Source organism: Lampris incognitus, chromosome 8 (assembly GCF_029633865.1).
Source record: "Lampris incognitus isolate fLamInc1 chromosome 8, fLamInc1.hap2, whole genome shotgun sequence".
In the NCBI taxonomy this organism is placed as follows: Eukaryota; Metazoa; Chordata; class Actinopteri; order Lampriformes; family Lampridae; genus Lampris; species Lampris incognitus.
This window is the reverse complement of record NC_079218.1, coordinates 37,257,677-37,282,619: the sequence shown is the minus strand read 5'-3', so window position 1 is coordinate 37,282,619 and position 24,943 is coordinate 37,257,677. Positions and strand designations below refer to the sequence as shown.

The following is a 24,943-nucleotide window of genomic DNA, read 5'->3' as shown; positions in this document are numbered from 1 at the left end:
TATATGGAAAGTTATCAAAGTGTCAACAGGCTTATTTGTTAAAATTTCTTTATCAGTCCCTTAGATTGCTTGATGTGCAATATTAGATTTGTCTCAGTTTAGTTTCAGTAAATTACTTAAAGCAATTACTTTTTGTAAATCCAGTCACATATTTCTCCCCAAAGTGAAGCAGTGATTCCTTATGACAATAAGGGAATTACAATGATGACATCTTTCTGAGTGTACCTTGATCCTTAATTAGTGCCCTTAGTGGCGGACTCCTAGTGTGAGTCTTTTCAGTAATGGATTAAACTATAAACATCTGTTGCAGCGTCCTTTTGACAGCAACCTCAAGGTCGATGGAAATAGACTTGCTACCTTCCTCAACTACGTAAGTACGTGTGTGGGTGTGTGCGTGAAATGTCTTTACCGTGTGTTTTTACTTTCCAACTTTATCTTCATAGAAAGATGAGCCTGATGCTTTCAAAAGATTAGGCACTGGAAATCGTGTGGCCACTTATTTGAACTACGTAAGTATGCGTGCTCGGCCGCTGTTGTTTCAAGGCCATTAGCGGCACCTGTCTTGGCAGCGAAACTTAAGCTCTGGTTCAATGTTGGACTTGGACTGATTGACGTTTTGTGGGGTTCTATCAAATGACATGCGGGGGAGCAGAACAGTCCTATGGCCAGTCACTTAGCATTTATGGTCATGATGCGTAAGACCGCCAGGCCTATGAATTGTAAAACAAAGCCTCTTTGTCAATCCGTTCCAGTGCATATTGTGGGGAGTCTTATTGGCCTCTCCTCATAACCTGCTTTAATGAAATCCACCCTTATCCTCTCTAACACTGAAGCATGCACAACTGTATGCAAGGAGATACTGTCATGACATTTTTCCATGTTTTGAAACAGATCCATGAATAATAGTGGTCACTTTGTTAAGTCGTACTGAGTCAGGTTTCATTATTTAGCATCATACCTAGTTTGCCATTTATCTTATATCAGGCATGGGTCTCAATTCATTCTTTAAACCCTGCAAAACATGTCGAGATCAAAATTACACTGATTGTTCTGTACAAAAATTGTGTAGTCCAGGGTGTCCGGGTAGCGTAGCAGTCTATTCTGTTGCCTACCAACACGAGGATCGCCAGTTAAAATCCCCGTGTTACCTCCAGCTTGATTGGGCGTCCCTACAGACACAATTGGCTGTGTCTGCGGGTGGGAAGGGAAGCCAGTGTGGGTTCCATTTCTGCTCGGGTACAATACCGACTCGGGGTCCTTCAACTACATGTGACGTCGCGGATTATGTTGCTAGCTAGCGTTGTTTAACGCTAACTTTATAGTTATTCAGCTGTGTGTTTTTTACAATCCACATTGACATAGAGTTGGTCAGTAAAGGTGCGAGGGCCGAAGGGCCAAGCTGCGTCTAAGGAGTGAGGCCCCAGGCTCAGGGACGAGCGAACATGCGCGAGGGCCAAAGGCCCGAGCTGCATCTAACATCAATCTACTGTTTCCCACTGTTCCTAAACTGAACTAGCCCCTACCCAAGCCCCTACCCAATCATAATGCGTGAAGTAGTGATGTCATCTGTAGTCGCAGGACTCCGAGCACATCCAGTAGGGCGAATAGATCAAGTACTCACACCGGATGTGGGTATGTGTCCTGGTCACTACACTAGCACCCCCTCTGGTCGTTTGGGGCGCCTGTTCGGGGGGGGGGGACTGGGGGGAATAGCGTGATCCTCCCACGTGCTACGTCCCCCTAGCGAAACTCCTCACTGTCAGGTGAAACAAAGCGGCTGGCGACTCCACATGTATCGGAGGAGGCATGTGGTAGTCTGCAGCCCTCCCTGGATCAGCAGGGAGGGCTGGGTTGAGTAGCGACCGGGACGGTTCGGAAGAGTAGGGTAATTGGTCGGATACAATTGGGGAGAAAAAGGGGGAAAAATTAATTAAAAGAAACTGTGTAGGACCCATATTGATTAAGAGCAATATTAGATATTGCACACACATATACACATAATGCAAGATAGATGGGAACTCAGACTCAGTGTAAAGGGACAGGGAGAGAAAAATATAAACGATTACAAACTCATGACAGATCCGACGTGGAAGAACGGGCAAATTTTAGGCAGATTTTTTTAACGGAGTGAGGATTTTTGCTATTGGAGCTTTAGAATGAGACAATAAAGCTAAAAAAAAATCGTGTCATTAGAGTTAATAATTATTTGATGGAAAATAAAAGCAGTTTAATTACATTATTTTGTGGTCAAAACAGGGCTCTTCTTAAATTAGGAGTCTGTGTTCATTCAGTTTAGCTACAAGTATGCGCTCTACCTTTCCAGCATGTTCCACAAGCTGTGTGGGGATAACATGATCAAATTAAAGTTACTAATCACATGATGGGATTGAATGGTGTGTGTAATAACGAATGGTATTAAGTTAGTTATCAAAACTCATCTTAAACCAGTTTTTGTTTCCAAGAATATTCCCTGCTTGTTCCCCTTCTGCACCATACACACCTCAGCTCTCTGAAACTCAAGCTTTGTGGAAAGTTGTCCTGCACAGGGAAAATACACTTTATTTAACAGATGTTTAAAGTGGCTTCTGAAATAGAAATACAGTGTTTAATCGTAGTCAGTCATCTCCTCCAGCTACCCTCCTGTCTTCATGGATTATACAGGAAACTATAGTGATGTTATCATCATTGGCATGGAAATTTGAAAACCTCAATTCTTCAATTAATAATTTAGATTGGTGGCAAAGGCCCACACTCCGGTTCCACAGAAGGACAAATTTTTTTCTAACACACATTTATGTACTTTTCAACATACTGTATGTTGATGACAACAAATGGATGCTTTACATTGTATGAAAACCTATGAATTTTACAAGAATGCAAACTTTTCATAGGCAAAGAAGACATAAATATCCCTGCAACACATGACGCCTGTTATATGGTTCGAAATTTTCCTCGGGTTTTCAATGGGTTTTGTTTCGCCGTAAGTTGTGAAACCTGCTCAGCACCAAAAAGTTAACCTCCAATTTAAGTAATGAGACAAAAAAAGCACAGAAGAACGCTACTTAAAAAGTTTTCATTTGACCGAAGCCCCAGGACATCTCAAAATTTGTTGTTACCCATATTAACAGACGTTGAGTTGTGCAGTAACACAAAATGGCATTGTGCCAAAGTAGATACATTGATTCATCTTAAGAAAAAAAAAAGACACGCCAATTTAACTTATTCAGTTCAATTCAATTCAATTTTATTGTCATTAAAAACAATGTGGAGGCACATGTTAAAAATGAAATGAGGGCTGTGGCTTCACCAAACAGTGCAAGACAGACACAGACAAACACAGCAAACACAATATAAGATATACACACATGAAGACCAAAAGCTAAAAATAAGTTAAAAAAACAGAGCTGGGGTACAAAATATTTAAAAATATCTACAAACATTCAGTGGGTAGCCAGGTTCAGGTGGGCAACAGCTTGTGGAAAGAAGCTGTTTTTGAGCCTGGTAGTGCGGGCTCTAAGGCTCCTGTAGCGCCTCCCAGAGCGCAGGGGGGAGAACAGTCCATGGTTGGCGTGGGTGGGATCTCTGCTGATGCTCAGACCCCTTCGAAGGCAGCGTTTGTGATAAACGTCTTTTATGGCTGGGAGCTGGGTACCGGTGATATGCTGGGCTGCCTTGACGATCCGCTGCAGAGCTTTCTGGTCTACTGTGGTGCAGTTGCTGTACCACACTGAGATGCAGATGGTCAGGATGCTCTCTATGGTGCAGTGGTAGAAGTTGGTGAGAATTGTGGGGGGTAGACGGGCGCTCTTCAGCCTCCTCAGGAAATGCAGGCGTTGTTGGGCCTTTTTTCACAAGGGCCTGGGTGTTTAATGTCCACGAAAGGTCCTCGCTGATGTGGACTCCAAGGAATTTAAAGCTGGAAACACACTCCACTTCCACCCCATTGATGTGTATGGGGGAGTGGCTGCAGCTTCTAGACGTCCTGAAGTCCACAATCAGCTCCTTTGTCTTCTGCACATTAAGGACAAGATTGTTGGTAGTACACCATGATGTGAGGTGCTCAATCTCGTCTCTGTAGGCCATCTCGTCATTGTTGGTGATACGGCAAATGACTGTGGGGTCATCTGCAAACTTAACTATAACATTTGAAGGGTGAGTTGGCAGGCAGTCGTGGGTAAAGAGGGAGAAAAGGGGGGGCTCAGAACACAGCCTTGAGGGGCACCTGTGCTGAGGGTCAGGGTGGAGGAGGTGTGGTCACCTAACCTAACAGACTGAGGTCTGTTGGTCAGGAAGTCCAGGATCCAGTTACAGAGGGAGGGGTTGAGGTCAAGGGAGAGGAGTTTGGGGGTTAGTTTGGCGGGGATGGTAGTGTTGAAGGCAGAGCTGTAATCTATAAACAGCATCCGGATGTATGTGTTGTTAAGTTCAAGGTGGGTCAGAGCAACATGCAGGGCAGTGGCAATGGCATCCTCAGTAGACCTTTTGGGACGGTAGGCGAACTGATGTGGGTCAAATGTGGGGGGGATAATGTTTTTGATGTGAGCCAGAACCAGTCTCTCAAAGCACTTCATGGCAATGGGAGTGAGTGCTATGGGTCGGTAGTCATTCAGACATGTGGATGTTGGTTTCTGGGAGACAGGAATGATGGAGGTGGTCTTAAAGCATGCCGGGACTTTAGATTGGGACAGTGAGAGGTTAAATACAGGCGTGAAGACCTCAGCTGGTCGGCACATTTCCGGTAGACCCAACCCGGTATGCCATCTGGTCCGGCAGCCTTCTGTGTGTTCACTCTGCACAGTGATTCTCTGACCTCTGCGACTGATAGAGTGAGCACCTGGTTTTCTGGGTGGCTGGGGATTTTTGTGGCTGGGTCAGTATTGTGCTTGTCGAAGCGGGCATAGAAATGATTTAGCTTGTCTGGCCGGGAGGCATCATGGACAGTGGGACCGCGATTAGAGTTTTTGTAGTCTGTGATAGACTGAATGCCTTGCTACATTCGCCGGGGATCAGAGTAATTGTGAAAGTGGTCCTCTATTTGTAGGGAATATTTATGTTTGGCTGTTCTGATGCCCTTTTTGAGGTTGAATCTGGCTGTGCTGTAGGCCTCACAGTTACCTGACTTGAATGCTGCATCCCGGACTTTCAGCAGCTGCCAGACCTCACTGGTCATCCAGGGTTTCTGGTTTGGAAAGGTGCGGACTGATTTTTTTGTTGTGACACTCTCAGTGCAAAAGTTAATGTAGGCTAGTATGGCCGATGTCTGTTCATTAATGTCTATATGGGAGCCATGGGTAGCTGGATGCGCAAAAATACTCCAGTCTGTGTTTTCAAAACAGTCCTGGAGTTCAGAGACTGCTCCTTCTGGCCGGACAGTGATTGTCTTTACTGCTGGCTTGACCCGTTTTATTAGGGGTTTGTAGGCTGGGACCAGGAACAGGCAGAGGTGGTCAGAATGCCCCAGATGAGGGCAGGGATTAGCTTTGTATGAGTCCTTGATGTTTGTATAGAGATGGTCCAGGGTGTTTTGTCCCCTAGTGGGGCAGGAGACATGCTGATGGAATTTGGGCAATACAGCCCTGAGATTAGCCTGATTAAAGTCACCACCTATGATAAAGGCATTGTCCGGGTGTTTGGTCTGTTGTCTGCTGATGGCATATTGTAGCTGCTTAAGTGCTTCCTTAGCATTAGCATGTGGGGGGATGTATACAGCGGCGATGGTAATGGCCATTAGCTCCCTGGGCAGGTAAAAAGGTCTGCACTGAATCATAAGGAGCTCAAGATCAGCAGAGCAATGCCTTTCAATGATCTTTATATTGTTGCACCAAGAGTTATTGACATAAATACTCAAATCTCCTCCGCGGATCTTGCCGGAGTCTGCTGTCCTGTCGGCACGGAAGGCTGTGCGGCCCACTAGCTCAATTGCTGAGTCGGCTATGTTGCTGTTGAGCCAAGTCTCCGTAAACATCAGCAGACCGCAGTTTTGCAGCCTTTTCTGAGAGGACAGCCTGAGTCTTATCTCGTCCATTTTGTTAGCTAACAACCGGACATTAGCCAGGAAGATGCTGGGGAGGGAAACTTTGAAGGGAGCGCTACTTAGCTTAGCATGTAGCCCGCCTCGTTGCCCCCTCTTCTGTTTACGTTGCCGACGGGAGTAGCGTTTCCACTGCGAGACCAGTGAGCGGATAATATCGATGGGGAAATTGTTCGTGATGGTGGAGGGAAGTGAGTAATCCGTTCTGAGGTTTAAAAGTTCCTGGCGGTTGTAGAAGAGCGCATGACCTACACTTGTAAGTAAATTTAAAACTAACGTATAAATAACAAAGAAAACATAGCACTGAACAGGGAGCCGCAGTAGCCGCTGCGTCCTGTGCGCCACCATCTTGGAATATTATAAACTGAACTTTATCGTTAAGTTCTTTCCCATCAGATTTTTTAAGAGTTCTCACAATGTTTCCGACTGTGATGTTGTTGTGTTCTGTCTGTGGCAGATGAGTGATGTCGAGGCAGGAGGAGCAACAGTTTTCCCAGACTTTGGAGCAGCAATCTGGCCCAGAAAGGTGACTACATTTACTCATTTAGCAGACACTTTTATCTAAAGCAACTGGCAATTAGCAGCTATATTCAAGTGTTACTAGAAGGCATCATAACTAGAGAGCTACATAGTAACCATATCATAGCTAAGGGTATGTCTCATTAGTGTAAGTGCACCTTAGATCATTAGAATGCAGAGAATAGGAAAACAAGAGTGAACCTCGGCAGGCATTCACTCGATGGAGAGTGCTCTGGGACTTGAGACGGTTCCAAACCGACACTCAGTTGGCATTATTTCTACTGGATCAGTAAGTAACACAACCTGCCTACTTAATACCTTAATACTTAATACTTTAAAAAAATAAAATAAATATTTATGAATAAAAACTAAATACAATAAAAAAGAAAAAAGTATTAATACCTAATACTTAACTTACTACCAGATGTTTTACTCTGCCTTTAGCATAGCACTGAGATCAGGGTCTCTAGTTCAAATTGGGATTCTTAAAGTTGTTTCTTGCTTTGGATGGTGGCCCAGTGGTTCGCACTGTTGCTTCAGAGCAAGAAGGTCCTGGGTTCGAACCCCAGGTCATCCCATGTCCTTTCTCTGTGGAGTTTGCATGTTCTCCCCGTGTCTGCGTGGGTTTCCTCCGGGTGCTCTGGTTTCCTCCCACCATCAAAGAGACATGCATGTTAGGGTAAATACTCCTGTCTGTGCCCCTGACCAAGGCAATGGAAAGACGAACTGGAGTTGGTCCCCGGGCACTGCAGCTGCCCGCTGCTCTTATACAATAGGATGGGTTAAATTCAGAGAACAAATTCATTGTAAGAATAACATTTGTGGTAAGAATACAATGAAAAAATAAAGTGGCTTTCTTTCTTTTCTTTCTAATAAACGGAAAGCGCTCCAGTTGCCTTTGCGAAAGCGGCACAAACAATAACCTCATTTGGAAACACTTGGGGGGGGGGGTGAAAAGTTGTCTACTTCCACTTTAAATAAGTAATAAAGATATTCACCTACTAACAGAAAGCATTCGGATGCTAAATTCACTGCACACTGTAAATCCCATTTAGACGTATTTGCAGACCTGGACTTTAGTAAGAATCGCCAGCAGTAGACACAAAATAAGGACAATTTGCTAAACTTTGGTAAGGATCATTTTTGGACAGTTCTTTTTTTTTTTACCTTGAGATAGGAAAGTTAAGAGTGAGATGGGAGACCAGATGACTTGGTTGTGAGTTGGACCCAAACACATGAATTTGCAGTTATGCCTTAGCCTACACTGTACATTTGTGAACACGTAAAAGTGAACACTACTCAAAAATGCTTTTACAAACCAGATTTTTCTGTAACTACCTTGTACTGAGGGTTTTTTTTTCTCGTTTGACTGTCGTTCTGTCAGTCTGTTGTGCTGTCTGTATGTCTTTTACTAAGCAATGGCCGCAGCAAATTACATTAAGAAAAATGGGAAATGGTGATTAAATGTGATTAAAATTAAATGTGATTCAAATTTGGTGGTAATTATGTCATGGAGATGGTTAAGGTCACAAAAAGGTCAGAATCATTTTTTTGACCTTAACTTGGTAAAAAAAAAGGTTTGATTTACTTCAATGATTTTGGGTATATTCCTATTGGCTATAGTGAGAAATGCATTGTTTTTAAAATCGGTAGTGGTCAATGCTCAAGGACAGGGTTTGTTAAGCCTGCTACCACTTGTTTGGATTTTTTTTTTTATTCCCGTTTGACAGAAAAGAACACGTAAAAGAAGATTGTATACACCATAAATTCGGAATAGTTTTATAGCATTTGACTGGAGATACATTGGTTAGCAGAAGAATATGCTTCAATGTGTGTACCTGCCTTGCCATGCTGGCATGCTGTATAGATGCACTCATGATAAAAAGTTAAAAAAAAAATTGGCAAGCCTCTTTCCTTGGCTCATAAAATCTTTGTCATGCAATCTGGGGCCAGTTGCACCAACAGGGCTTATGCCTGGTCTTAAGCTAAGTCAGTCATAACTTGGCATTCTCAGTCCGACCTAATAGTTATGCTGGTTGCACCATCTAAGCTTAAGCCTTCTTCTCACTAAGGACATAAATCTTATGCCTAGTCAGGAGCAGGCGTAAAGTCAAAATCTCCGGTTTCCCCCACAATCAAAAGAAACATGCAGGTTAGGGTTTATACTCCTGTCTGTGCCCCTGACCAAGGCAATGGGAAAAGAACTGGAGTTGGTCCCCAGGCTCAGCATGAAGGCGGCAGCCAACTGCTCCTAGCTACACAGATCACAGCTAGGATGGGTTATTTGCACTAACTTAATTTCCCCAAGGAGATTAATAAAGGAAACTTAATTCAATTTCATTTAATTTAATAAATTTAATCCAACGCATCAAGGCATAGGAGAGATCTATTTGAGCTTAATGAAGAGCTGTCACTGGACTTGCAGTTTGTGTCGGACCATAACGCAGCAGTGTCACCCGCGTTGCAACTGCTAATAGCACTTAACTTTTATGCAAACAGTGCTTTTCAAATCCCAGTTGGAGATATGATCAGCATTCACGTCCCCCACCTGTTGGGCCATCCGCAGGGTGTCACTGGCACCAAGCCATCACCTTGCGCGTTATTATTAAAATAATCCAGTGAGTCAAGTAAATTTTTTGAGACAGTACAAGCCTGTTTCATGCCATAAGCAATCATCAGCTGTCATCAGGTTATTATTAAAATAGCTTTTATTAAACTAACAAACTAAATAAACAATCACTGAACAATCATTTATGGCATATATTATTTCTCTACAAGTAGACTGCTTCATCTTATTTGTTATTACACTTAACTGCTTGGCAGCCAGTGTTTTCTTGTGCTGGCTGTACAGCTCTATTTATTTTCTTATTTCAACGTCCATGAAATTGACTTTTATTTTTCGCTGATCCTCCATAACGTTGCTGCATATTAGAAATGATTAGCTACAAATTAGCAAGACAGCTGGAGATTTGTATCCTAGCAATGCACACCGCTTGGCAATAGCTGTAGTCGAATGGGCAGTCACATGGATGCGCATCACTAAGACTGGACGTGGTTAAGACTAGCCTTGAGTTTGGTTGGTGCAACTGACATAAAGTCCATTCTAAAGACAGGTCTTCACAAAGATCAACCTAAAAGTTAGGACCAGGCTTAGTAAAGACCAGTTGGTGCGGGATTAACTCAGGTTTATTAAAGTCATTGCAGCAAGCCACTTTCTCCTTGAATCCATTTGTACAAGTCTGTCCTGCGATAAACCTCCAACACAGACCAAATCTTCGCACCTCTTCTCTGTGTGTGCATGTTTCATGCTTACCTCATGTACATCCTCTCTCTCTCTGTCTCTCTCTGTCTCTCCCCCAAAACACCACAGGGGACTGCAGTATTCTGGTATAATCTGTTTAAGAATGGTGAGGGAGACTACAGAACCAGACACGCAGCCTGTCCAGTACTTGTGGGAAGTAAATGGGGTGAGTTTGGATTCCAGCACATACCAGTCACTTCGGGGAGTTGATTAGGAAGAGCAAGCTTTATGTTCTAGTTGAAGAGGAAGAAAAACAGCTTTTGTTCTCCTGTTTTATACATGGTAAATTGATAGTAGTTAATTTTCACAGACAGTGTATCTAAAATGAGGCCTGCACATGAACACTTTCAAAGCCATGTAAACATAACCGATTTCTGTCAATTGGATTCCAGAGAGGCCATCTATGAGATCAGTGCAGGGTTTTCCTTATCAGTGATAAAGCATTTTTGCGCAGCACCTAAACCACATGAAAGGAAAAAACACTATGCGGAGAGTTCTCCACCGCTCTGGAGAGAAAGGACACCGTACTGGCCCTACTATAAGACAATACTTTTTTTCTGAAACTTAGGTTTAGAGAAGTGGGATTTGTCTTATATTTCAGGGCTAGACAATTACATGTTCATTCCAACATATTCTTTTTGAATGGAGAGAGTACCAGAGTACAGTGTTGCATTATGGGTTGTTTGTAGCCTTAACGTTGCTAGGCTAGCGAGTGTTTTTAGTCCTTTTATATAGAGTCTTTCAATGTCAGTCAGCACTGGAAGTGTTTCATTAGTCCAGTTTAACCTGCAGGAGTTTCTGAAGGCTGCTGTTAACATGTTTTGCTGCCACAGAGAAAATAAATTCATGACGAGTGAAACTGAGTTCTTAGTGTCTCCTGACATCTGTATTGCAGAAATAAACCAGGGAGAAAATCTGTCAAACAGCCAAGAATTACATCTGTCACAGACGATGAGCTCAAAAAGACAGTGAAAAATGTTACCTGTAAGAGAAAATAATTATGTGAGAAGAATGAGCGTGAGAGATGAATTGACTTGCTACAGTATAGGCCTTTTACACACCGGGGACATGATGAATAAATCAAACAAAAATGTGAAATACCCGCCTTCGAATATTTCGCATCAAATCTATTCATATCAGCAACAATATGAATTTGGAGCAAACCCAGCTTTCTGTCGCAAATTCACAAGTGGGGGACTCAACCCGTGGGTTCAGGTATGGCAGCGTGGTGCATAGGGATCACCTCCTCTTCCCTTTGAGGTTGCGGGGGAACCCCGCCCGTTGCTGGTCCTGCCCTCACCGAGCGCACTTCCTCCGTTGCGATGCGCCACAAGGAAGGAAGTTTGGCAAGGAAGGGTTGTCTAGCTACCAACTCTACTTCATCCAAAAGGAAACTACATAAGCTACTCACTATCCTGATAGCCTAGTTGTGCGGCGATGCCTCTCCACACGTCCTTCAAGGTCATTGTCTTTTGAACTTTTGTGTCCTTTTTCATACAGTACAGGGTGATGACAAACACAAACAATCAACAGGTCTACCATTGTCAGTAGTTGTGACGTGACGTCTGTTCCACACAACCTGATTGGTTGATGCCTTTATTTGTGGCTTGGAACCTCAGAAAAATCAACTTCGTTCCGAAAAAAAATATGTCCCTTTTTCACCGTTTAATATTTGCGTACTGTGTGAAAGTATTCATGACAAAAACTACAGTTCGAAAAATATTTTGACTTGCAAATTAATATCTCGATACATGCTCAATAATCAAGGTACAGAAATCCCAGAAAGGTGAGTCAGTTCATCTGGACACAATGTTTATTTGGAGAAACGTTTCATCACTCATCTAAGTGACCACTTAAGTCTCACCTGACTGCAGGTATACCCACCTTTATAAACAATACAGTTGCATCACGACCGCAACCAACAATCGTTTTCATGTGCCAATTGCCGTGACCATTAACTAGAGTTACAATGGCCATGCATACTATAGAAGATTGGGGAATAGTTGCAATCACAGCATTGTAAGATGGTGACAGGTGTACTCACAACACAGAAGAGCTAACGCGTCAGGCCAGGACTCCACAGTCTACACCCATCTACAGGCCAGTGGCCACTCTTTTAAGGATGAGGATGTGCACATCCTTGATTGGGAAGAATGCTGGTTCAAACGGATAGTCAAACAGGCCATCTATGTGAAGAGGGAACGACCATCCCTGAACTTGGGGGGGGGGGGGGGGGCTAAGAGTATATCTGTCATCATCTTTTAATGCTGTGATTGCAACTATTCCCCAATCCTCTGTGAAGAGTACACGTGGCCATTGTAACTCTAGTTAATGGTCATGGCAATTTGCACATGAAACCGATCGTTGGTTCAGGCATTACGCAACTGTGCTGTTGGGGATACCTGCGGTCAGTTGAGATTGACGAAGTCACTAAGATGAGTGATGGAACGTTTCTCCCAATAAACATTGTGTCCAGATGAACTGATTCAACACTCTGGCACTTGCGAATTAACTGCATTAACAAAACGCCCCCTGGTGTGTAAGGGCCTTAACTCTGTCAGCTGGTTAGTGACTACTGGGAAAGTGAGCTGTCTACGCTGTTACGTTGTCAAATGGCTATGAGAGGATGAGAAAATGCAGTTCAAATCCATTCATTACAAGTGTTGTTTTACCAGTGGTATTTTGTATGGTGCACAGTACAATCACTCACAAAATGTGAAGGATTACTTCAGGACATGACCCTTACTTCATCAGTGAGCATGTTTGTTTCATTTTTCTTCTTGCTAATGTCTGAGTGTACTGTGAAAAACAATCTGTGTTTTGATAAATTTTGTAATAATGGTCCAAAATGATGTGAAAATGCATATTTTCACAATGCACAATGCCCAAATGCCCTGAACCCCCCACCCCAACGACCACCACCAAGCCACCATGGCGCATAAACCCTCCAGAAGTTGGTGCCATTAATTTTGTTTTTTTCTGTTAAGTGATAAGAGGCTCACTTAAAACACGAACAATGTTTTGTTTGGTGTTATTTATTTATTACATAACATAAATTAAAAACATGCACTGAATATGAATATGACTTGACCTGAATCCACGCTGGTAAGGATGACTCATAGAAACTATAATAAGGGCCCAATTTGGGATCATTTTTGGAATTATATTACATTGTTAAGATGATCCTGAAATATGATCCCTGTCTCTGTTTGCATGGGTGGCTTCCTTTTTTGGATCATGACATGACTAGTGCTGAATCCTCTCTTGTTCGGATCGCTCTTTTATTTTATAGCCATTTTAGTTCTACTCGTGATATCACCGGTGAAATGTCTCTTTCTTGTCCTGTACCAACCTTTCCAAAATCAATAAAAAAAACTTGGAATTACAAAAAAAAGAAAAGAAAAAAAGAAAATGACTTGGCCTGGAAAAACAATTCAGTCAGACTATACATATACACTACCGTTCAAAAGTTTGGGATCACATTGAAATGTCCATATTTTTGAAGGAAAAGCACTGTACTGTTCAATGAAGATAACTTTAAACTAGTCTTAACTTTAAAGAAATACACTCTATACATTGCTAATGTGGTAAATGACTATTCTAGCTGCAAATGTCTGGTTTTTGGTGCAATATCTACATAGGTGTATAGAGGCCCATTTCAAGCAACTATCACTCCAGTGTTCTAATGGTACAATGTGTTTGCTCATTGGCTCAGAAGGCTAATTGATGATTAGAAAACCCTTGTGCAATCATGTTCACACATCTGAAAACAGTTTAGCTTGTTACAGAAGCTACAAAACTGACCTTCCTTTGAGCAGATTGAGTTTCTGGAGCATCACATTTGTGGGGTCAATTAAACGCTCAAAATGGCCAGAAAAAGAGAACTTTCATCTGAAACTCGACAGTCTATTCTTGTTCTTAGAAATGAAGGCTATTCCATGCGAGAAATTGCTAAGAAATTGAAGATTTCCTACACCGGTGTGTACTACTCCCTTCAGAGGACAGCACAAACAGGCTCTAACCAGAGTAGAAAAAGAAGTGGGAGGCCGCGTTGCACAACTGAGCAAGAAGATAAGTACATTAGAGTCTCTAGTTTGAGAAACAGACGCCTCACAGGTCCCCAACTGGCATCTTCATTAAATAGTACCCGCAAAACACCAGTGTCAACATCTACAGTGAAGAGGCGGCTGCGGGATTCTGGGCTTCAGGGCAGAGTGGCAAAGAAAAAGCCATATCTGAGACTGACCAATAAAAGAAAAAGATTAAGATGGGCAAAAGAACACAGACATTGGACAGAGGAAGACTGGAAAAAAGTGTTGTGGACGGATGAATCCAAGTTTGAGGTGTTTGGATCACAAAGAAGAACGTTTGTGAGACGCAGAACAAATGAAAAGATGCTGGAAGAATGCCTGACGCCATCTGTTAAGCATGGTGGAGGTAATGTGATGGTCTGGGGTTGCTTTGGTGCTGGTAAGGTGGGAGATTTGTACAGGGTAAAAGGGATTCTGAATAAGGAAGGCTATCACTCCATTTTGCAACGCCATGCCATACCCAGTGGACAGCGCTTGATTGGAGCCAATTTCATCCTACAACAGGACAATGACCCTAAACACACCTCCAAATTGTGCAAGAACTATTTAGAGCAGAAGCAGGCAGCTGGTATTCTATCGGTAATGGAGTGGCCAGCGCAGTCACCAGATCTGAACCCCATTGAGCTGTTGTGGGAGCAGCTTGACCGTATGGTACGCAAGAAGTGCCCATCCAACCAATCCAACTTGTGGGAGCTGCTTCTGGAAGCGTGGGGTGCAATTTCTCCAGATTACCTCAACAAATTAACAGCTAGAATGCCAAAGGTCTGCAATGCTGTAATTGCTGCAAATGGAGGATTCTTTGACGAAAGCAAAGTTTGATGTAAAAAAAAATCTTATTTCAAATACAAATCATTATTTCTAACCTTGTCAATGTCTTGACTCTATTTTCTATTCATTTCACAACATATGGTGGTGAATAAGTGTGACTTTTCATGGAAAACACAAAATTGTTTGGGTGATCCCAAACTTTTGAACGGTAGTGTATATATACATACACATACACACACACACACACACACACACACATACACACACACACACATATATATACATACACACACACACACACATATATATATATATATATATATATATAATTTATTTATTTTTTGCTTTAATCCCTGAGCTCGGAGTGCAGGGGCGTCTACAGCAGTGTTTCCCAACACAGTCCTCAAGGACCCCCTATCTTGCAGATTTTCATTGTAACCCTGCATAGGTAGCCCTGCTTGTACTTACTCAACCAATCATCTCATAGTGCTTAATTATGCAAGGTGTGCAAAATCTGACATAATGCATTGCTGATTGGTTGAATAACTACAAACAGGTACACCTATTCAGGGTTGTAAAGAAAATCTGCAGGATAGGGGGTCCTAGAGGACTGGGTTGGGAAACTGGTCTACAGCAAAGTACTACCTTGGAGTAGTTTAGGGGTCCAATGTCTTGCTCGAGAACTTTTTGGCAGAGATGGTAAACTTCATAGATATAAATTCCACCTTCAGCTTTCCAATCAGCATTCTCTATTGCCATCTGCCAGGATGGTTGAGAAATGAACTAGTTGGGTTAGGCCTATCATTTATACCAGGGAGAGGATGGGCTCATTCAGCCCCTTGTGAGAATTATTCATGTTTATCAAGTCATCCGTACATGAAACATGTTGCATTTAGAGTACACCAGTTTTAACTTAACTTTGTTTTATTCTTTGTTTTTTCCTTTTCTTATCATATATTATTTTTGCACCACAAACTTACTCAGAAAAAAAAATATTCAGGTTTACTCTACCAGCCGGCAGCTGGGGTAACCTCAGTGTTATAACATTGCTTCTTTCTGTTGCCAGTGTCGAACAAGTGGATTCACGAGCGAGGACAGGAGTTCAGGAGGCCCTGCGGTCTTACTGAAGTGGACTGAAGTTGGCCTAATACTTCTTGAATACAGACACACAAACACCAAACACCAGGAGTGCCTTAATTTCCCAAACATACATTATTCACCGAAGTCTGATGATGGAAAATTTTCTTGGAAAGGGACATGAGAGTAAGATGTAGCTTGTTCTATGTAAGACAATGATGTAGATGTATAGGGTACTGCTGTACCTTGGCTTTGGTAAATATACAAATATGATTGGCTGGAAAAAAAATTGCTTTGTTTTGTCCTATTGTTTTTTCCTAGGTTTTTTTTTTTTTTTGAGGGGACAGACCTCAAGGAGAAAAGAGAGAAATTCTCACCCCCAGGTCCCTCACTCCCTCCCTTGCCACATGCATATTTTCCCTGCAAATTTGATTAAATATAATAAATTAGGTTTGAAATGAATGAAACTAAATGAATCTTCCCTGACATACAACAAATTTAAAGTCAAAATGATGTCAGTGTGATCTGCTGATTTTAGTTTTCCATTCACAAAGACAAAGTCACATGCACTCATGCATACCCAGGCACACATTTTAAGTGTTTTTGTTGGAATGTCGATCGTTGAGAAGTCATTCAGGTTTGATTTGTTGGTTATATCGAGCACAGTTTCCGTCACACACCCAGGATAATTGCTTCAAATTAGACTGAACAGATTTGCCAAAGGCTGTGTTGCTGTTTTGTTTTTGTTTTTTTGAGTGTAAGGCAAACACTGAAGGCAAATCATGCTTAATTAATTGAAAACAAAATGAGTAACAACAAATTCAGTAATTCACTGGATCCCCTGCCTGTGCCTTCAACTAACAGTGTGTTCGTTATAGGGCCGTTCCTTGCTCTTTCTATTTCCAAGTAAACGTCAGTCCCCACCCCATTCGCTAAGGCTGGTTGGCTGTGTTTTGGGCCAGTTTGTTAAAGATGCTTTGTAATAAGGGTAAGGTTTTTCAAGGGTAACCACTTTCCTCTGTTGTTCACTAACAACAGAAACTTCAAGGGTAGTGGGGCATTTTCAAAGCTGAAGGATCACAGTATTCTCCAGTGACTGTAAACCACTTACGTGTGAAGACCCTAACTAACTCCATTCATTCCCTAGCCCTCAACTCTAACCTTAACCATCAGAACTACATGCCCAACCTACATGGCTAAGAACTACACCCTTATCCAAACTCTGACCTAAGCCTAACTCTAACCTTAATCCTAAACCCAAATCATTTAACTCTAAAAAATAAACCCTTTAAGAAGTGAGAACCGGCCAAAATGATCTCACTCTCATGGTTAAAAACTCAAATTTGTCCTCGTAAATGTAGCTCAACAAGAACACAATCACAATCACAATCACACACACACACACAAACACACACACACACACACATAACATCCGAAATTCCCCATCAATGAGAAAGCTGTCTATAGTACTCTACGGGTGTAAGGATCAATTGATCTAGATCGATGTATTGATTCAATGATAAATGATTCAATATAATGCAAAGTGAAAACATTGATGTATATCATCATCTTAAAAGATATGCCTAGGATGTGAAAATTTAAAGTTCAATATCTCTAAACCACTGAGCACACAGAAAGGACATTGTAAATCCAATGTGATGAAGCATAGACGTGCATGGTTCATGTTCATAACTGAAAGGGCATCAAGGACTCTTAAGTTAACCGATGAAAAACACTTGCACTGAAACATGAGAAATCTGGCACTTTAGTGAACAACAGGAGGTCTATTTTTATTCTTTTTATTAAAAAGAATAGATTGTTTTCATTTAAATGTCTGGAAGAGCTCAGTAATAAGTGTCAAATCATACACTAGTTGCTTTTTGTGAGTTGATATAAATGTAGCCGATTGTGTTAAATGGGCATATGATATCGTCTCATATCGCTCACAGGCCCCTGAATTGAATCGCATCAAAATCATGTCGTGGCAGACTTTGTGATATAAGCAAATATTGTATCGTTATCCAGAGAATTGATATAATATCGCATTGTGATGAAACTTGTGATTTACACCCCTACAGTTCTCTGGACAGCTTTGGCCTGTCTAGAGAACTGGTGAAAGCAGAGATACTGACAACTTTGCATTACATTAAAAATGTCCCTGTTTACCTGATGCTTTATTTAAATGTTTAATATGCCTCACACCGTTTTTTTTTTATCTGAATACTTCAGAAATTACAGTGAATTAGACGTCATTGTCATACGTTTCCAAATCATGTTCATTGCATTTTAATTTATGTAGTGTGTTTAAATTATTACACTGTTGTTACATCTGTAAGTCTGACTACATGATAGCAACAAAACATGTCAATAAACAGTGTTTTTTATCAAAATGAATTTGTCCTTTTACATTTTCACAATAATCGAGTGTTTTCCCTACCAACAATCAGCATGTGCTCTTTCTCAGGCCATAAATTCCCACCTGAGAGGGTTTTCAGAGAGATATTTACTCTCCGTTGAATTCATGCACACGTTTATTGCTGATTCACAATTTATCGTACTGGGGACCCCAAATGCAATGACAATGCCACAACTGCCCCAACTACTAGCCTACTGTAGCTTGTTTTAGTGTGAAACACAAAAAACTATAAATCATAACCAATTTGGAGCTTTATAAGAACTTAACAGAGGGAAAAGTGAGCCTTTCTAAATTTAGCCATATGAACACTAACAAGAAGGGTATCCATTTGACCTATCCCAAAACAAAGGGTCCGGGGGGGGGGGGCACTGTTGAACTAAAGCATTTACATTGTTCAGTAGCTCCAATTCAGGAAACATACCTATCTGAGATATAACATGTAAAATTAAACAGAGTGGGTTGATCAGATTTATAGTGCGTCATGTAGGAAGAGGACAAAAAGAGGGGTTGCTGTCCTATTTAGTAAATCTGTGTTCTACAATCAGAGATGGGTGCAGATCAATAACATGTGGTCAGGGTTGGCAGTGCTGACCCTGTGATAATTTAATCAAAATAACCATACAAAAAATTCGTAACAACATATCAAAATCTCACTCTAGTTACAAGTATGCTGTGTTATAACATATTTTTAATATTTTTATGTCAGAATCAGAATACTTTATTCATCCCCGAGGGGAAATTGGGTTCTATTACAGACACTCACGCTCTAATAAGAAAAAACTAAAAACTAACTAGATAACAAGAAAATGGAAACAAATAGAAACAAGAAAAACAGAAACAAAAATAGAAATAAAAGATAAAATAAGAAATAGAAATAAGAACAAAATATATCAACAAGTATGGTGCACATAACACCCTATCTATACTGTACTACCACAGCACACAACAAGCAGCACAAACAAAACCCAGGGTAAAACAAGTCGAAGGGCCAGTCCAATGACCATTAACTCTGAGTGTCTAACACTCTGAGGGAGGAGTTGTAAAGTCTAACGGCCACAGGCAGGAATGACCTGTGGCGCTCTGTGGCGCTTTTCGGCAGAATGAGTCTATTACCAGAAATACTCCTGTGTCCAACCAGCACGTCATGGAGTGGGTGGGAGACATTGTCCATGACGGCACATCATTTCAACAGCATCCTCCTCTCAGAAACCGCCGCCAGAGAATCCAGTTCCACCCCCACAACGTCACCGGCCTTGCGGATCAGTTTATTGAGCCTGTTTGCATCCGCTACCCTCAATCTGCTGCCCCAACACACAACAGCAAACAGGAGAGCACTGGCCACCACAAACTCATACCACATCCTGAGCATTATCTGGCAGATTTTAAAGGACCTCAGCCTCCTCAAAAAGTAGAGACGGCTCTGTCCCTTCTTGTAGAGGGCATCAGTGTTCTTAGCCCAGTACAGTTTATTGACTATATACACCCCCAGTTACTTGTAGTATTCCACAGTGTCCACACTGACCCCCTGGATGGAGACAGGGGTCACTGGTGTCATGTCCCTCCTCAGATCAACAACCAGCTCCTTTGTCTTAGTCACGTTGAGCTGTAGATGGTTCCGCTCACACCATGTCAAAAAGTTTCCCACCCCAGTGTTAGTTTCAAATAAGACAACTGTAATTATTTAACTGAGTTTTATTTGCGCTCTCAACAGCAAGTGGCCACAGCCTACCGAACATTTCAACAAGTGCCTTTTACTAGCTGCGCGCCTTCCTCCTAACAGCAGGGTTACCATAAAGACTGTAGTAGAAGTGACTAACAAAACAGGCTACCGTATTAACTGTATTATAGGTACCAACAAAAGTTAACTTACCAAACTTAACAATCTCCCCTTTTTAAAAAAAAAAACAAAACTGCAAGGATAATATTCCAGGAAAACAAAACAAATGCTCAATTATCAACAGTCAGACTCAGTCATCTAGCTTCCATTGTCCATTATTCAGTGCCTTAAGCAATACCAGGGAAGAGGCTCCATTTTTGGTCAGACAGTCTGCCAGCTGTTCCTTTGTAGCTGACCACAGAATACGATGAATCCTTTTGTTCTGGATAAGTTCTTTGATGCCACTTATTTCAAGTCTCAGTCGTTTCTCAGTCACTGACTTAGTGGACTTGATGGCATCCACAAGGGAGTAGTTGTCTGTTACACACATCACAGGTAGGGTGTGCTGTTGGACCTTTCCTGTGGTAAGTTCAGAGTAGAGAGAGGACAGAAATATGGCATTATCAATACCATCAGCAAGGGCAAGTGTCTCTCCTGCCAGCGTGCTCCGAACCACTCTTCTGATCCTTTTTGCTTGCCAGCAGATTGGCGAGAATCTTCCTTCCTCGCCCATCAGCACGATGATATGTCCTCCTTGTGTTCCCCCATCTGGGAGGTTTCCCATGGAAGCGTCACTGAAAACAACAAACTTCAAAGAGTCCTCATTTCCTAAATTCTGAAACTTTAGGGTGACACGTTCTGATTTCAGTTTTCTTACTATCTTATTTGCTTCATGCATGGTCTGTACAGTAGCATGTTTTAGGTTGGCTGCAAGGGCGCATGTATCAAACATGATATCTGGCCTACTCTGTCTAGCAACCCATAGGAGTCGTCCTATCTTTGACCTTAGTTTGTCAGTCTCACACTCTGTGAGAAGAGCATCACGCTGCAACGCTCTTGATGAGTCTATGACAATGGGCTGAAGATTCTTTATGTAGATCTCTTGTTGCATGTGCACTTCTCCATCTACTGTGGCTAGTTCCATCCCCACATAGCGAAAGTTGTCCTGTTCTTCACGTCCCACTTGGAAAACTGTTTTGAGATGGGGAATGATTGTGGTGGCAAATTTGTGAGAGCCACCCCAGATAAAATCATCCACATGACAGGCAAGGACACCAGTCACATTACAATCTTCATCAACCCAGTAGAAAACAGCAGCATCAACTTGTGACATTGTGGCCCCTGTTTTCAGCATCGTTGCTTTGACTCTGTTGTACCAGTAGAGTGATGCATCAGCGAGTCCATAGACACATTTTTTGAGCTTCCACAATGTTCCCTCACTTTTAGCCTCAGGAGGTGGGTGAAGGTGGATGTCCCGAGACGGCTCCATTCCCTGAAGAAAAGCTGACTTGATGTCCAGAGTTTAATGTCCACCTTTTCTGACATAGAGCTGACATGAGTAGTCTGAGGGACTCTGATGAGCATGTAGGTGAGTCCTTCTGTAGATCTTTAGTGTTGAATTCTTCAAAACCCCTAGCCACAAGACGCGCTTTAGGTATTATACCATCAGGGGTTTCTTTCAGTGTACATACCCATCTAGTGGACACATGCCTTTGACCCATATCTTTTACCTCCTCAAACACCCCATTATTTTTCCAGCTACTGATTTCATCTAGTTTAGCCTTATCAAATGAAACACCATCTGTGACTAATACATCATTTTCCTGCATATCAGAGCATAGTTCTACACTATCCAGTGGATTAACCTGAAGATTGTCTACCTTAGTAAGATCAGCTGACCCCATAGTACCAGCGATGTCAGATGGTTCTAAGTACTGTAGGTTGTACCAGTTTCTGTTATTTCCTGTAGCCTTTCCTGCTTGTCCCATCACTTTAGCTCTGTGAGACGCACCTGTTACATTATCCACAAAGCTGATTGTTTGACCTGTTTTCAGCCCTAGGGAGGCTCCTACCATTATGCCTGTCTGTTGATTATCCTTATGATTGTTACCTTCAGTGACATCTGTATCATTGTCTGTAACACCCCCAGCCTCACCGTCATTGTTCATATCAACATCTATGTCACAATCAGTACCAGGTATGTTCCCACTGTCATTGTTAACAACATCCACATCACTATCAGTAACAGGTACATTCATATTGCCCTCAGTAACATTCTCCCCAGGGTGCTCTAGACCCCCACTAGCACTTACGTCACTCTTATCAGCCTTCCGCAGCCTAGAATGATGAACCCTGACATAGGTCCCACCATGGCGTATAAAGATCACCACCCCATCTTGTCCTATCACGACTCCAGGATCTTTCCACTCAACACAGTCTGTCCTTTTGTAGAACACCTTGTCCCCTGTTTCACACTTCTCATCTGTTGGACGAAGTTGCTTTCGTAGAGCTCTTCTGATTCTCTCTGAGCACTCTGCCTCTGTGAAAGCTTTCCTTGCTGCATGTAATGCTGTTATGTGCTGTCCCACCCATGCACTCATAGTAGTTCCCTCCAAAGTAGGTGGCTGATCCACTAACACAGAGGGAAGGTTCGGATTCTGTCCAAACACCAGCTGATGTGGGCTGAAGCCATGCACATTCTGCATTGTGTTCTTTGGCATGAGTGCCCAATCCAGTGCAGTTTTCCAGTCAACTCCGTTGTCAAGTTTTACCTTCAGCATTATCTCTGTGAGCGTTTGGTTATGGCGTTCCAGCAAGCCATTGCTCCATGGACTATAGCCAGCAGTCGTCTTTATCTCGATGTTGAAGTTCTCTGCCATGTCTCTTATTTCCTCATTATTGAACTCACCGCCATTGTCGCTGAAGAGATGCTCCGGTGGACCATGGACACTGATCCAGGAATGTACAAAGCATTTCACTATCACACTTGGTTTCTTTGAGGTCACAATGCCACCCGCACTGAAGCGTGTGAAGTGATCGATAATGTGCAGGTACCACACATTCGGTTCTAGCTCATGTAAATCTACTGCCACAGTCTCATTGTATCGGGAGGCCATGGGCAGACCAACAGCAGGCTTGGGCTTAGGCCTGCTGTACTTAAGACATATCTCACATTTTCCTACTATCTCCTCTAGAATAGCAGTGCTCTCATTATCAGTGTTTCCAGCATTTATCAGCAGCTTCTTCAGTTTGTCAACTGATGCATGTCCGAATTGCTTGTGAAGTTTCAGTAAAGCTTTGTGTTTTTGTTCCTTAGTCATATTCTCTGTGATGGCCAGGACCACATTCTCATATGTATTGCATGGGGACTCATTATCCATTGTGTTCAGACAGTAGTGTCCTGAGGAGGTCATCTCCAGAGCTATCGGTTGCTGAAACATTATTGCTGTATCGTTCTCCAAGTTCAGCACAGCTCCCGCTCTCTTTAGCGACGTTTTACTCAGCAGTAAAGGGATGTCAGATGGGACCACTTCTGTTTCTATACAGCATTTTGTTTCTCCTATCTTGGCTGGTATCTTGACCTTTTTTGTCGAATGTACAACTCGCCCATCCCCAAACTTGAAAGGCTTGCTACTCTCTGTGTTAACTATTTTCTGTATTTCTTTCTCATTTAGTCCCCCTACATAGTTATTCAGCCATTTTTCACCACAGACAGTCCTTGTGCACGCCGTGTCAATGACAGCTGATCCCAGAGCCTCAACCATTAATATTTCCGTATCCAATTCCTTACAAAACAGCGTTACATTACACTCATCAGGTTCTTCTGTGCATTTATTTTCTTCTGTCACCTTTACATGTTCTTTCTTATGTGGGCAATCTTTCACCCAGTGGAATGTGCTTTGACAAATCCCACACTTTGTTCGTCTTCCATACTTATCAAGTGGATTTGTGCCTGCAAGTGGTCCTCTAACTTGCACACTTTGGGCTCATGGGTGCGGTTTTCTTTGATCTGTGTAGTAGGCTGCATCCTGACTCACGTTAATGGCTCCCGCCTTCTGCTCATGTTTTTCTCCAAATATGCGTTTCAGTGCTGACTTCATATCATTAAAAGTGTGCTTACCACATGCAGTCAATGCCAGTTGCTTGTCTTTCACATCAAGACCTGCTGTATCCAGTAGTTTAAACGCCAGAACAGTGTCGGGCAGAACCATTTTGAATTTACGGATCCTGTTGTATTTCTGTTCAAAATCAACAATAAAGTCCACCATCGAGATGCCATTTTCCCTCGATATTCGATCAAACTCAGAATAGGCTTCGTAAGCCCGGTCCTTCTCTTCTCTCAAAAAACCTTGTCAAGTTCCCCAATGAAAGTGGTCATTCCATCATCCTTATTTAGATCATCCACATTTATTCCTAAAGCAGTATCCCTCGCTCTACCTGTCAACGATAGAGCCACAGCCAACGCTTGCTTTTTCTTGTCCAAGTTCGTCACCCGTCTCCATATTTCCACTTCATTTTTCCAGTTTTCATACGGCTTCTTTTCATCAAATCCAGGAGGCTGTCTGAAGTCATTCGAGGCAGCCATCCTCTGCTACCAATGTTAGTTTCAAATAAGACAACTGTAATTATTTAACTGAGTTTTATTTGCGCTCTCAACAGCAAGTGGCCACAGCCTACCGAACATTTCAACAAGTGCCTTTTACTAGCTGCGCGCCTTCCTCCTAACAGCAGGGTTACCGTAAAGACTGCAGTAGAAGTGACTAACAAAACAGGCTACCGTATTAACTGTATTATAGGTACCAACAAAAGTTAATTTAACAAACTTAACACCCAGCCCTGTACTCAGTCTCCTCGCCCTTACTGATGTATCCAACTATAGAAGAGTCATCAGAGAACTTCTGAAGATGGCAGGACTCTGTGTGGTAGATGAAGTCTGTGGTGTAGAGGGTGAAAAGGACGGGAGACAGGACTGTCCCCTGCAGAGCCCCAGTGTTGCTGACCACTCTGTCTGACACACAGTGTTGCAAGCGCACATACTGTGGTCTACCAGTATGGTAGTCAACAATCCAGGACACAAGGGGGG

At 42.3% G+C, this 24,943-nt stretch overlaps 1 protein-coding gene across 2 annotated transcripts in view; it reads left to right on the top strand.

Moving 5' to 3' along the window:
• LOC130116570 (prolyl 4-hydroxylase subunit alpha-2-like) overlaps window positions 1-18,158 on the top strand; it is a 72,278-nt gene extending 54,120 nt beyond the window's left edge. The window contains exons 12-15 of one of the 2 annotated variants that reach the window (XM_056284510.1): window positions 444-509; window positions 6,489-6,557; window positions 9,921-10,017; window positions 15,777-18,158. In XM_056284510.1, coding sequence (XP_056140485.1) covers window positions 444-509; window positions 6,489-6,557; window positions 9,921-10,017; window positions 15,777-15,847 — 303 coding nt within the window. In that variant the 3' untranslated portion in view covers window positions 15,848-18,158. The remainder of the gene's footprint in view (window positions 1-443; window positions 510-6,488; window positions 6,558-9,920; window positions 10,018-15,776) is intronic. The other variant, XM_056284511.1, reaches the window with a different exon arrangement.
• Window positions 18,159-24,943: the final 6,785 nt, after the last annotated feature.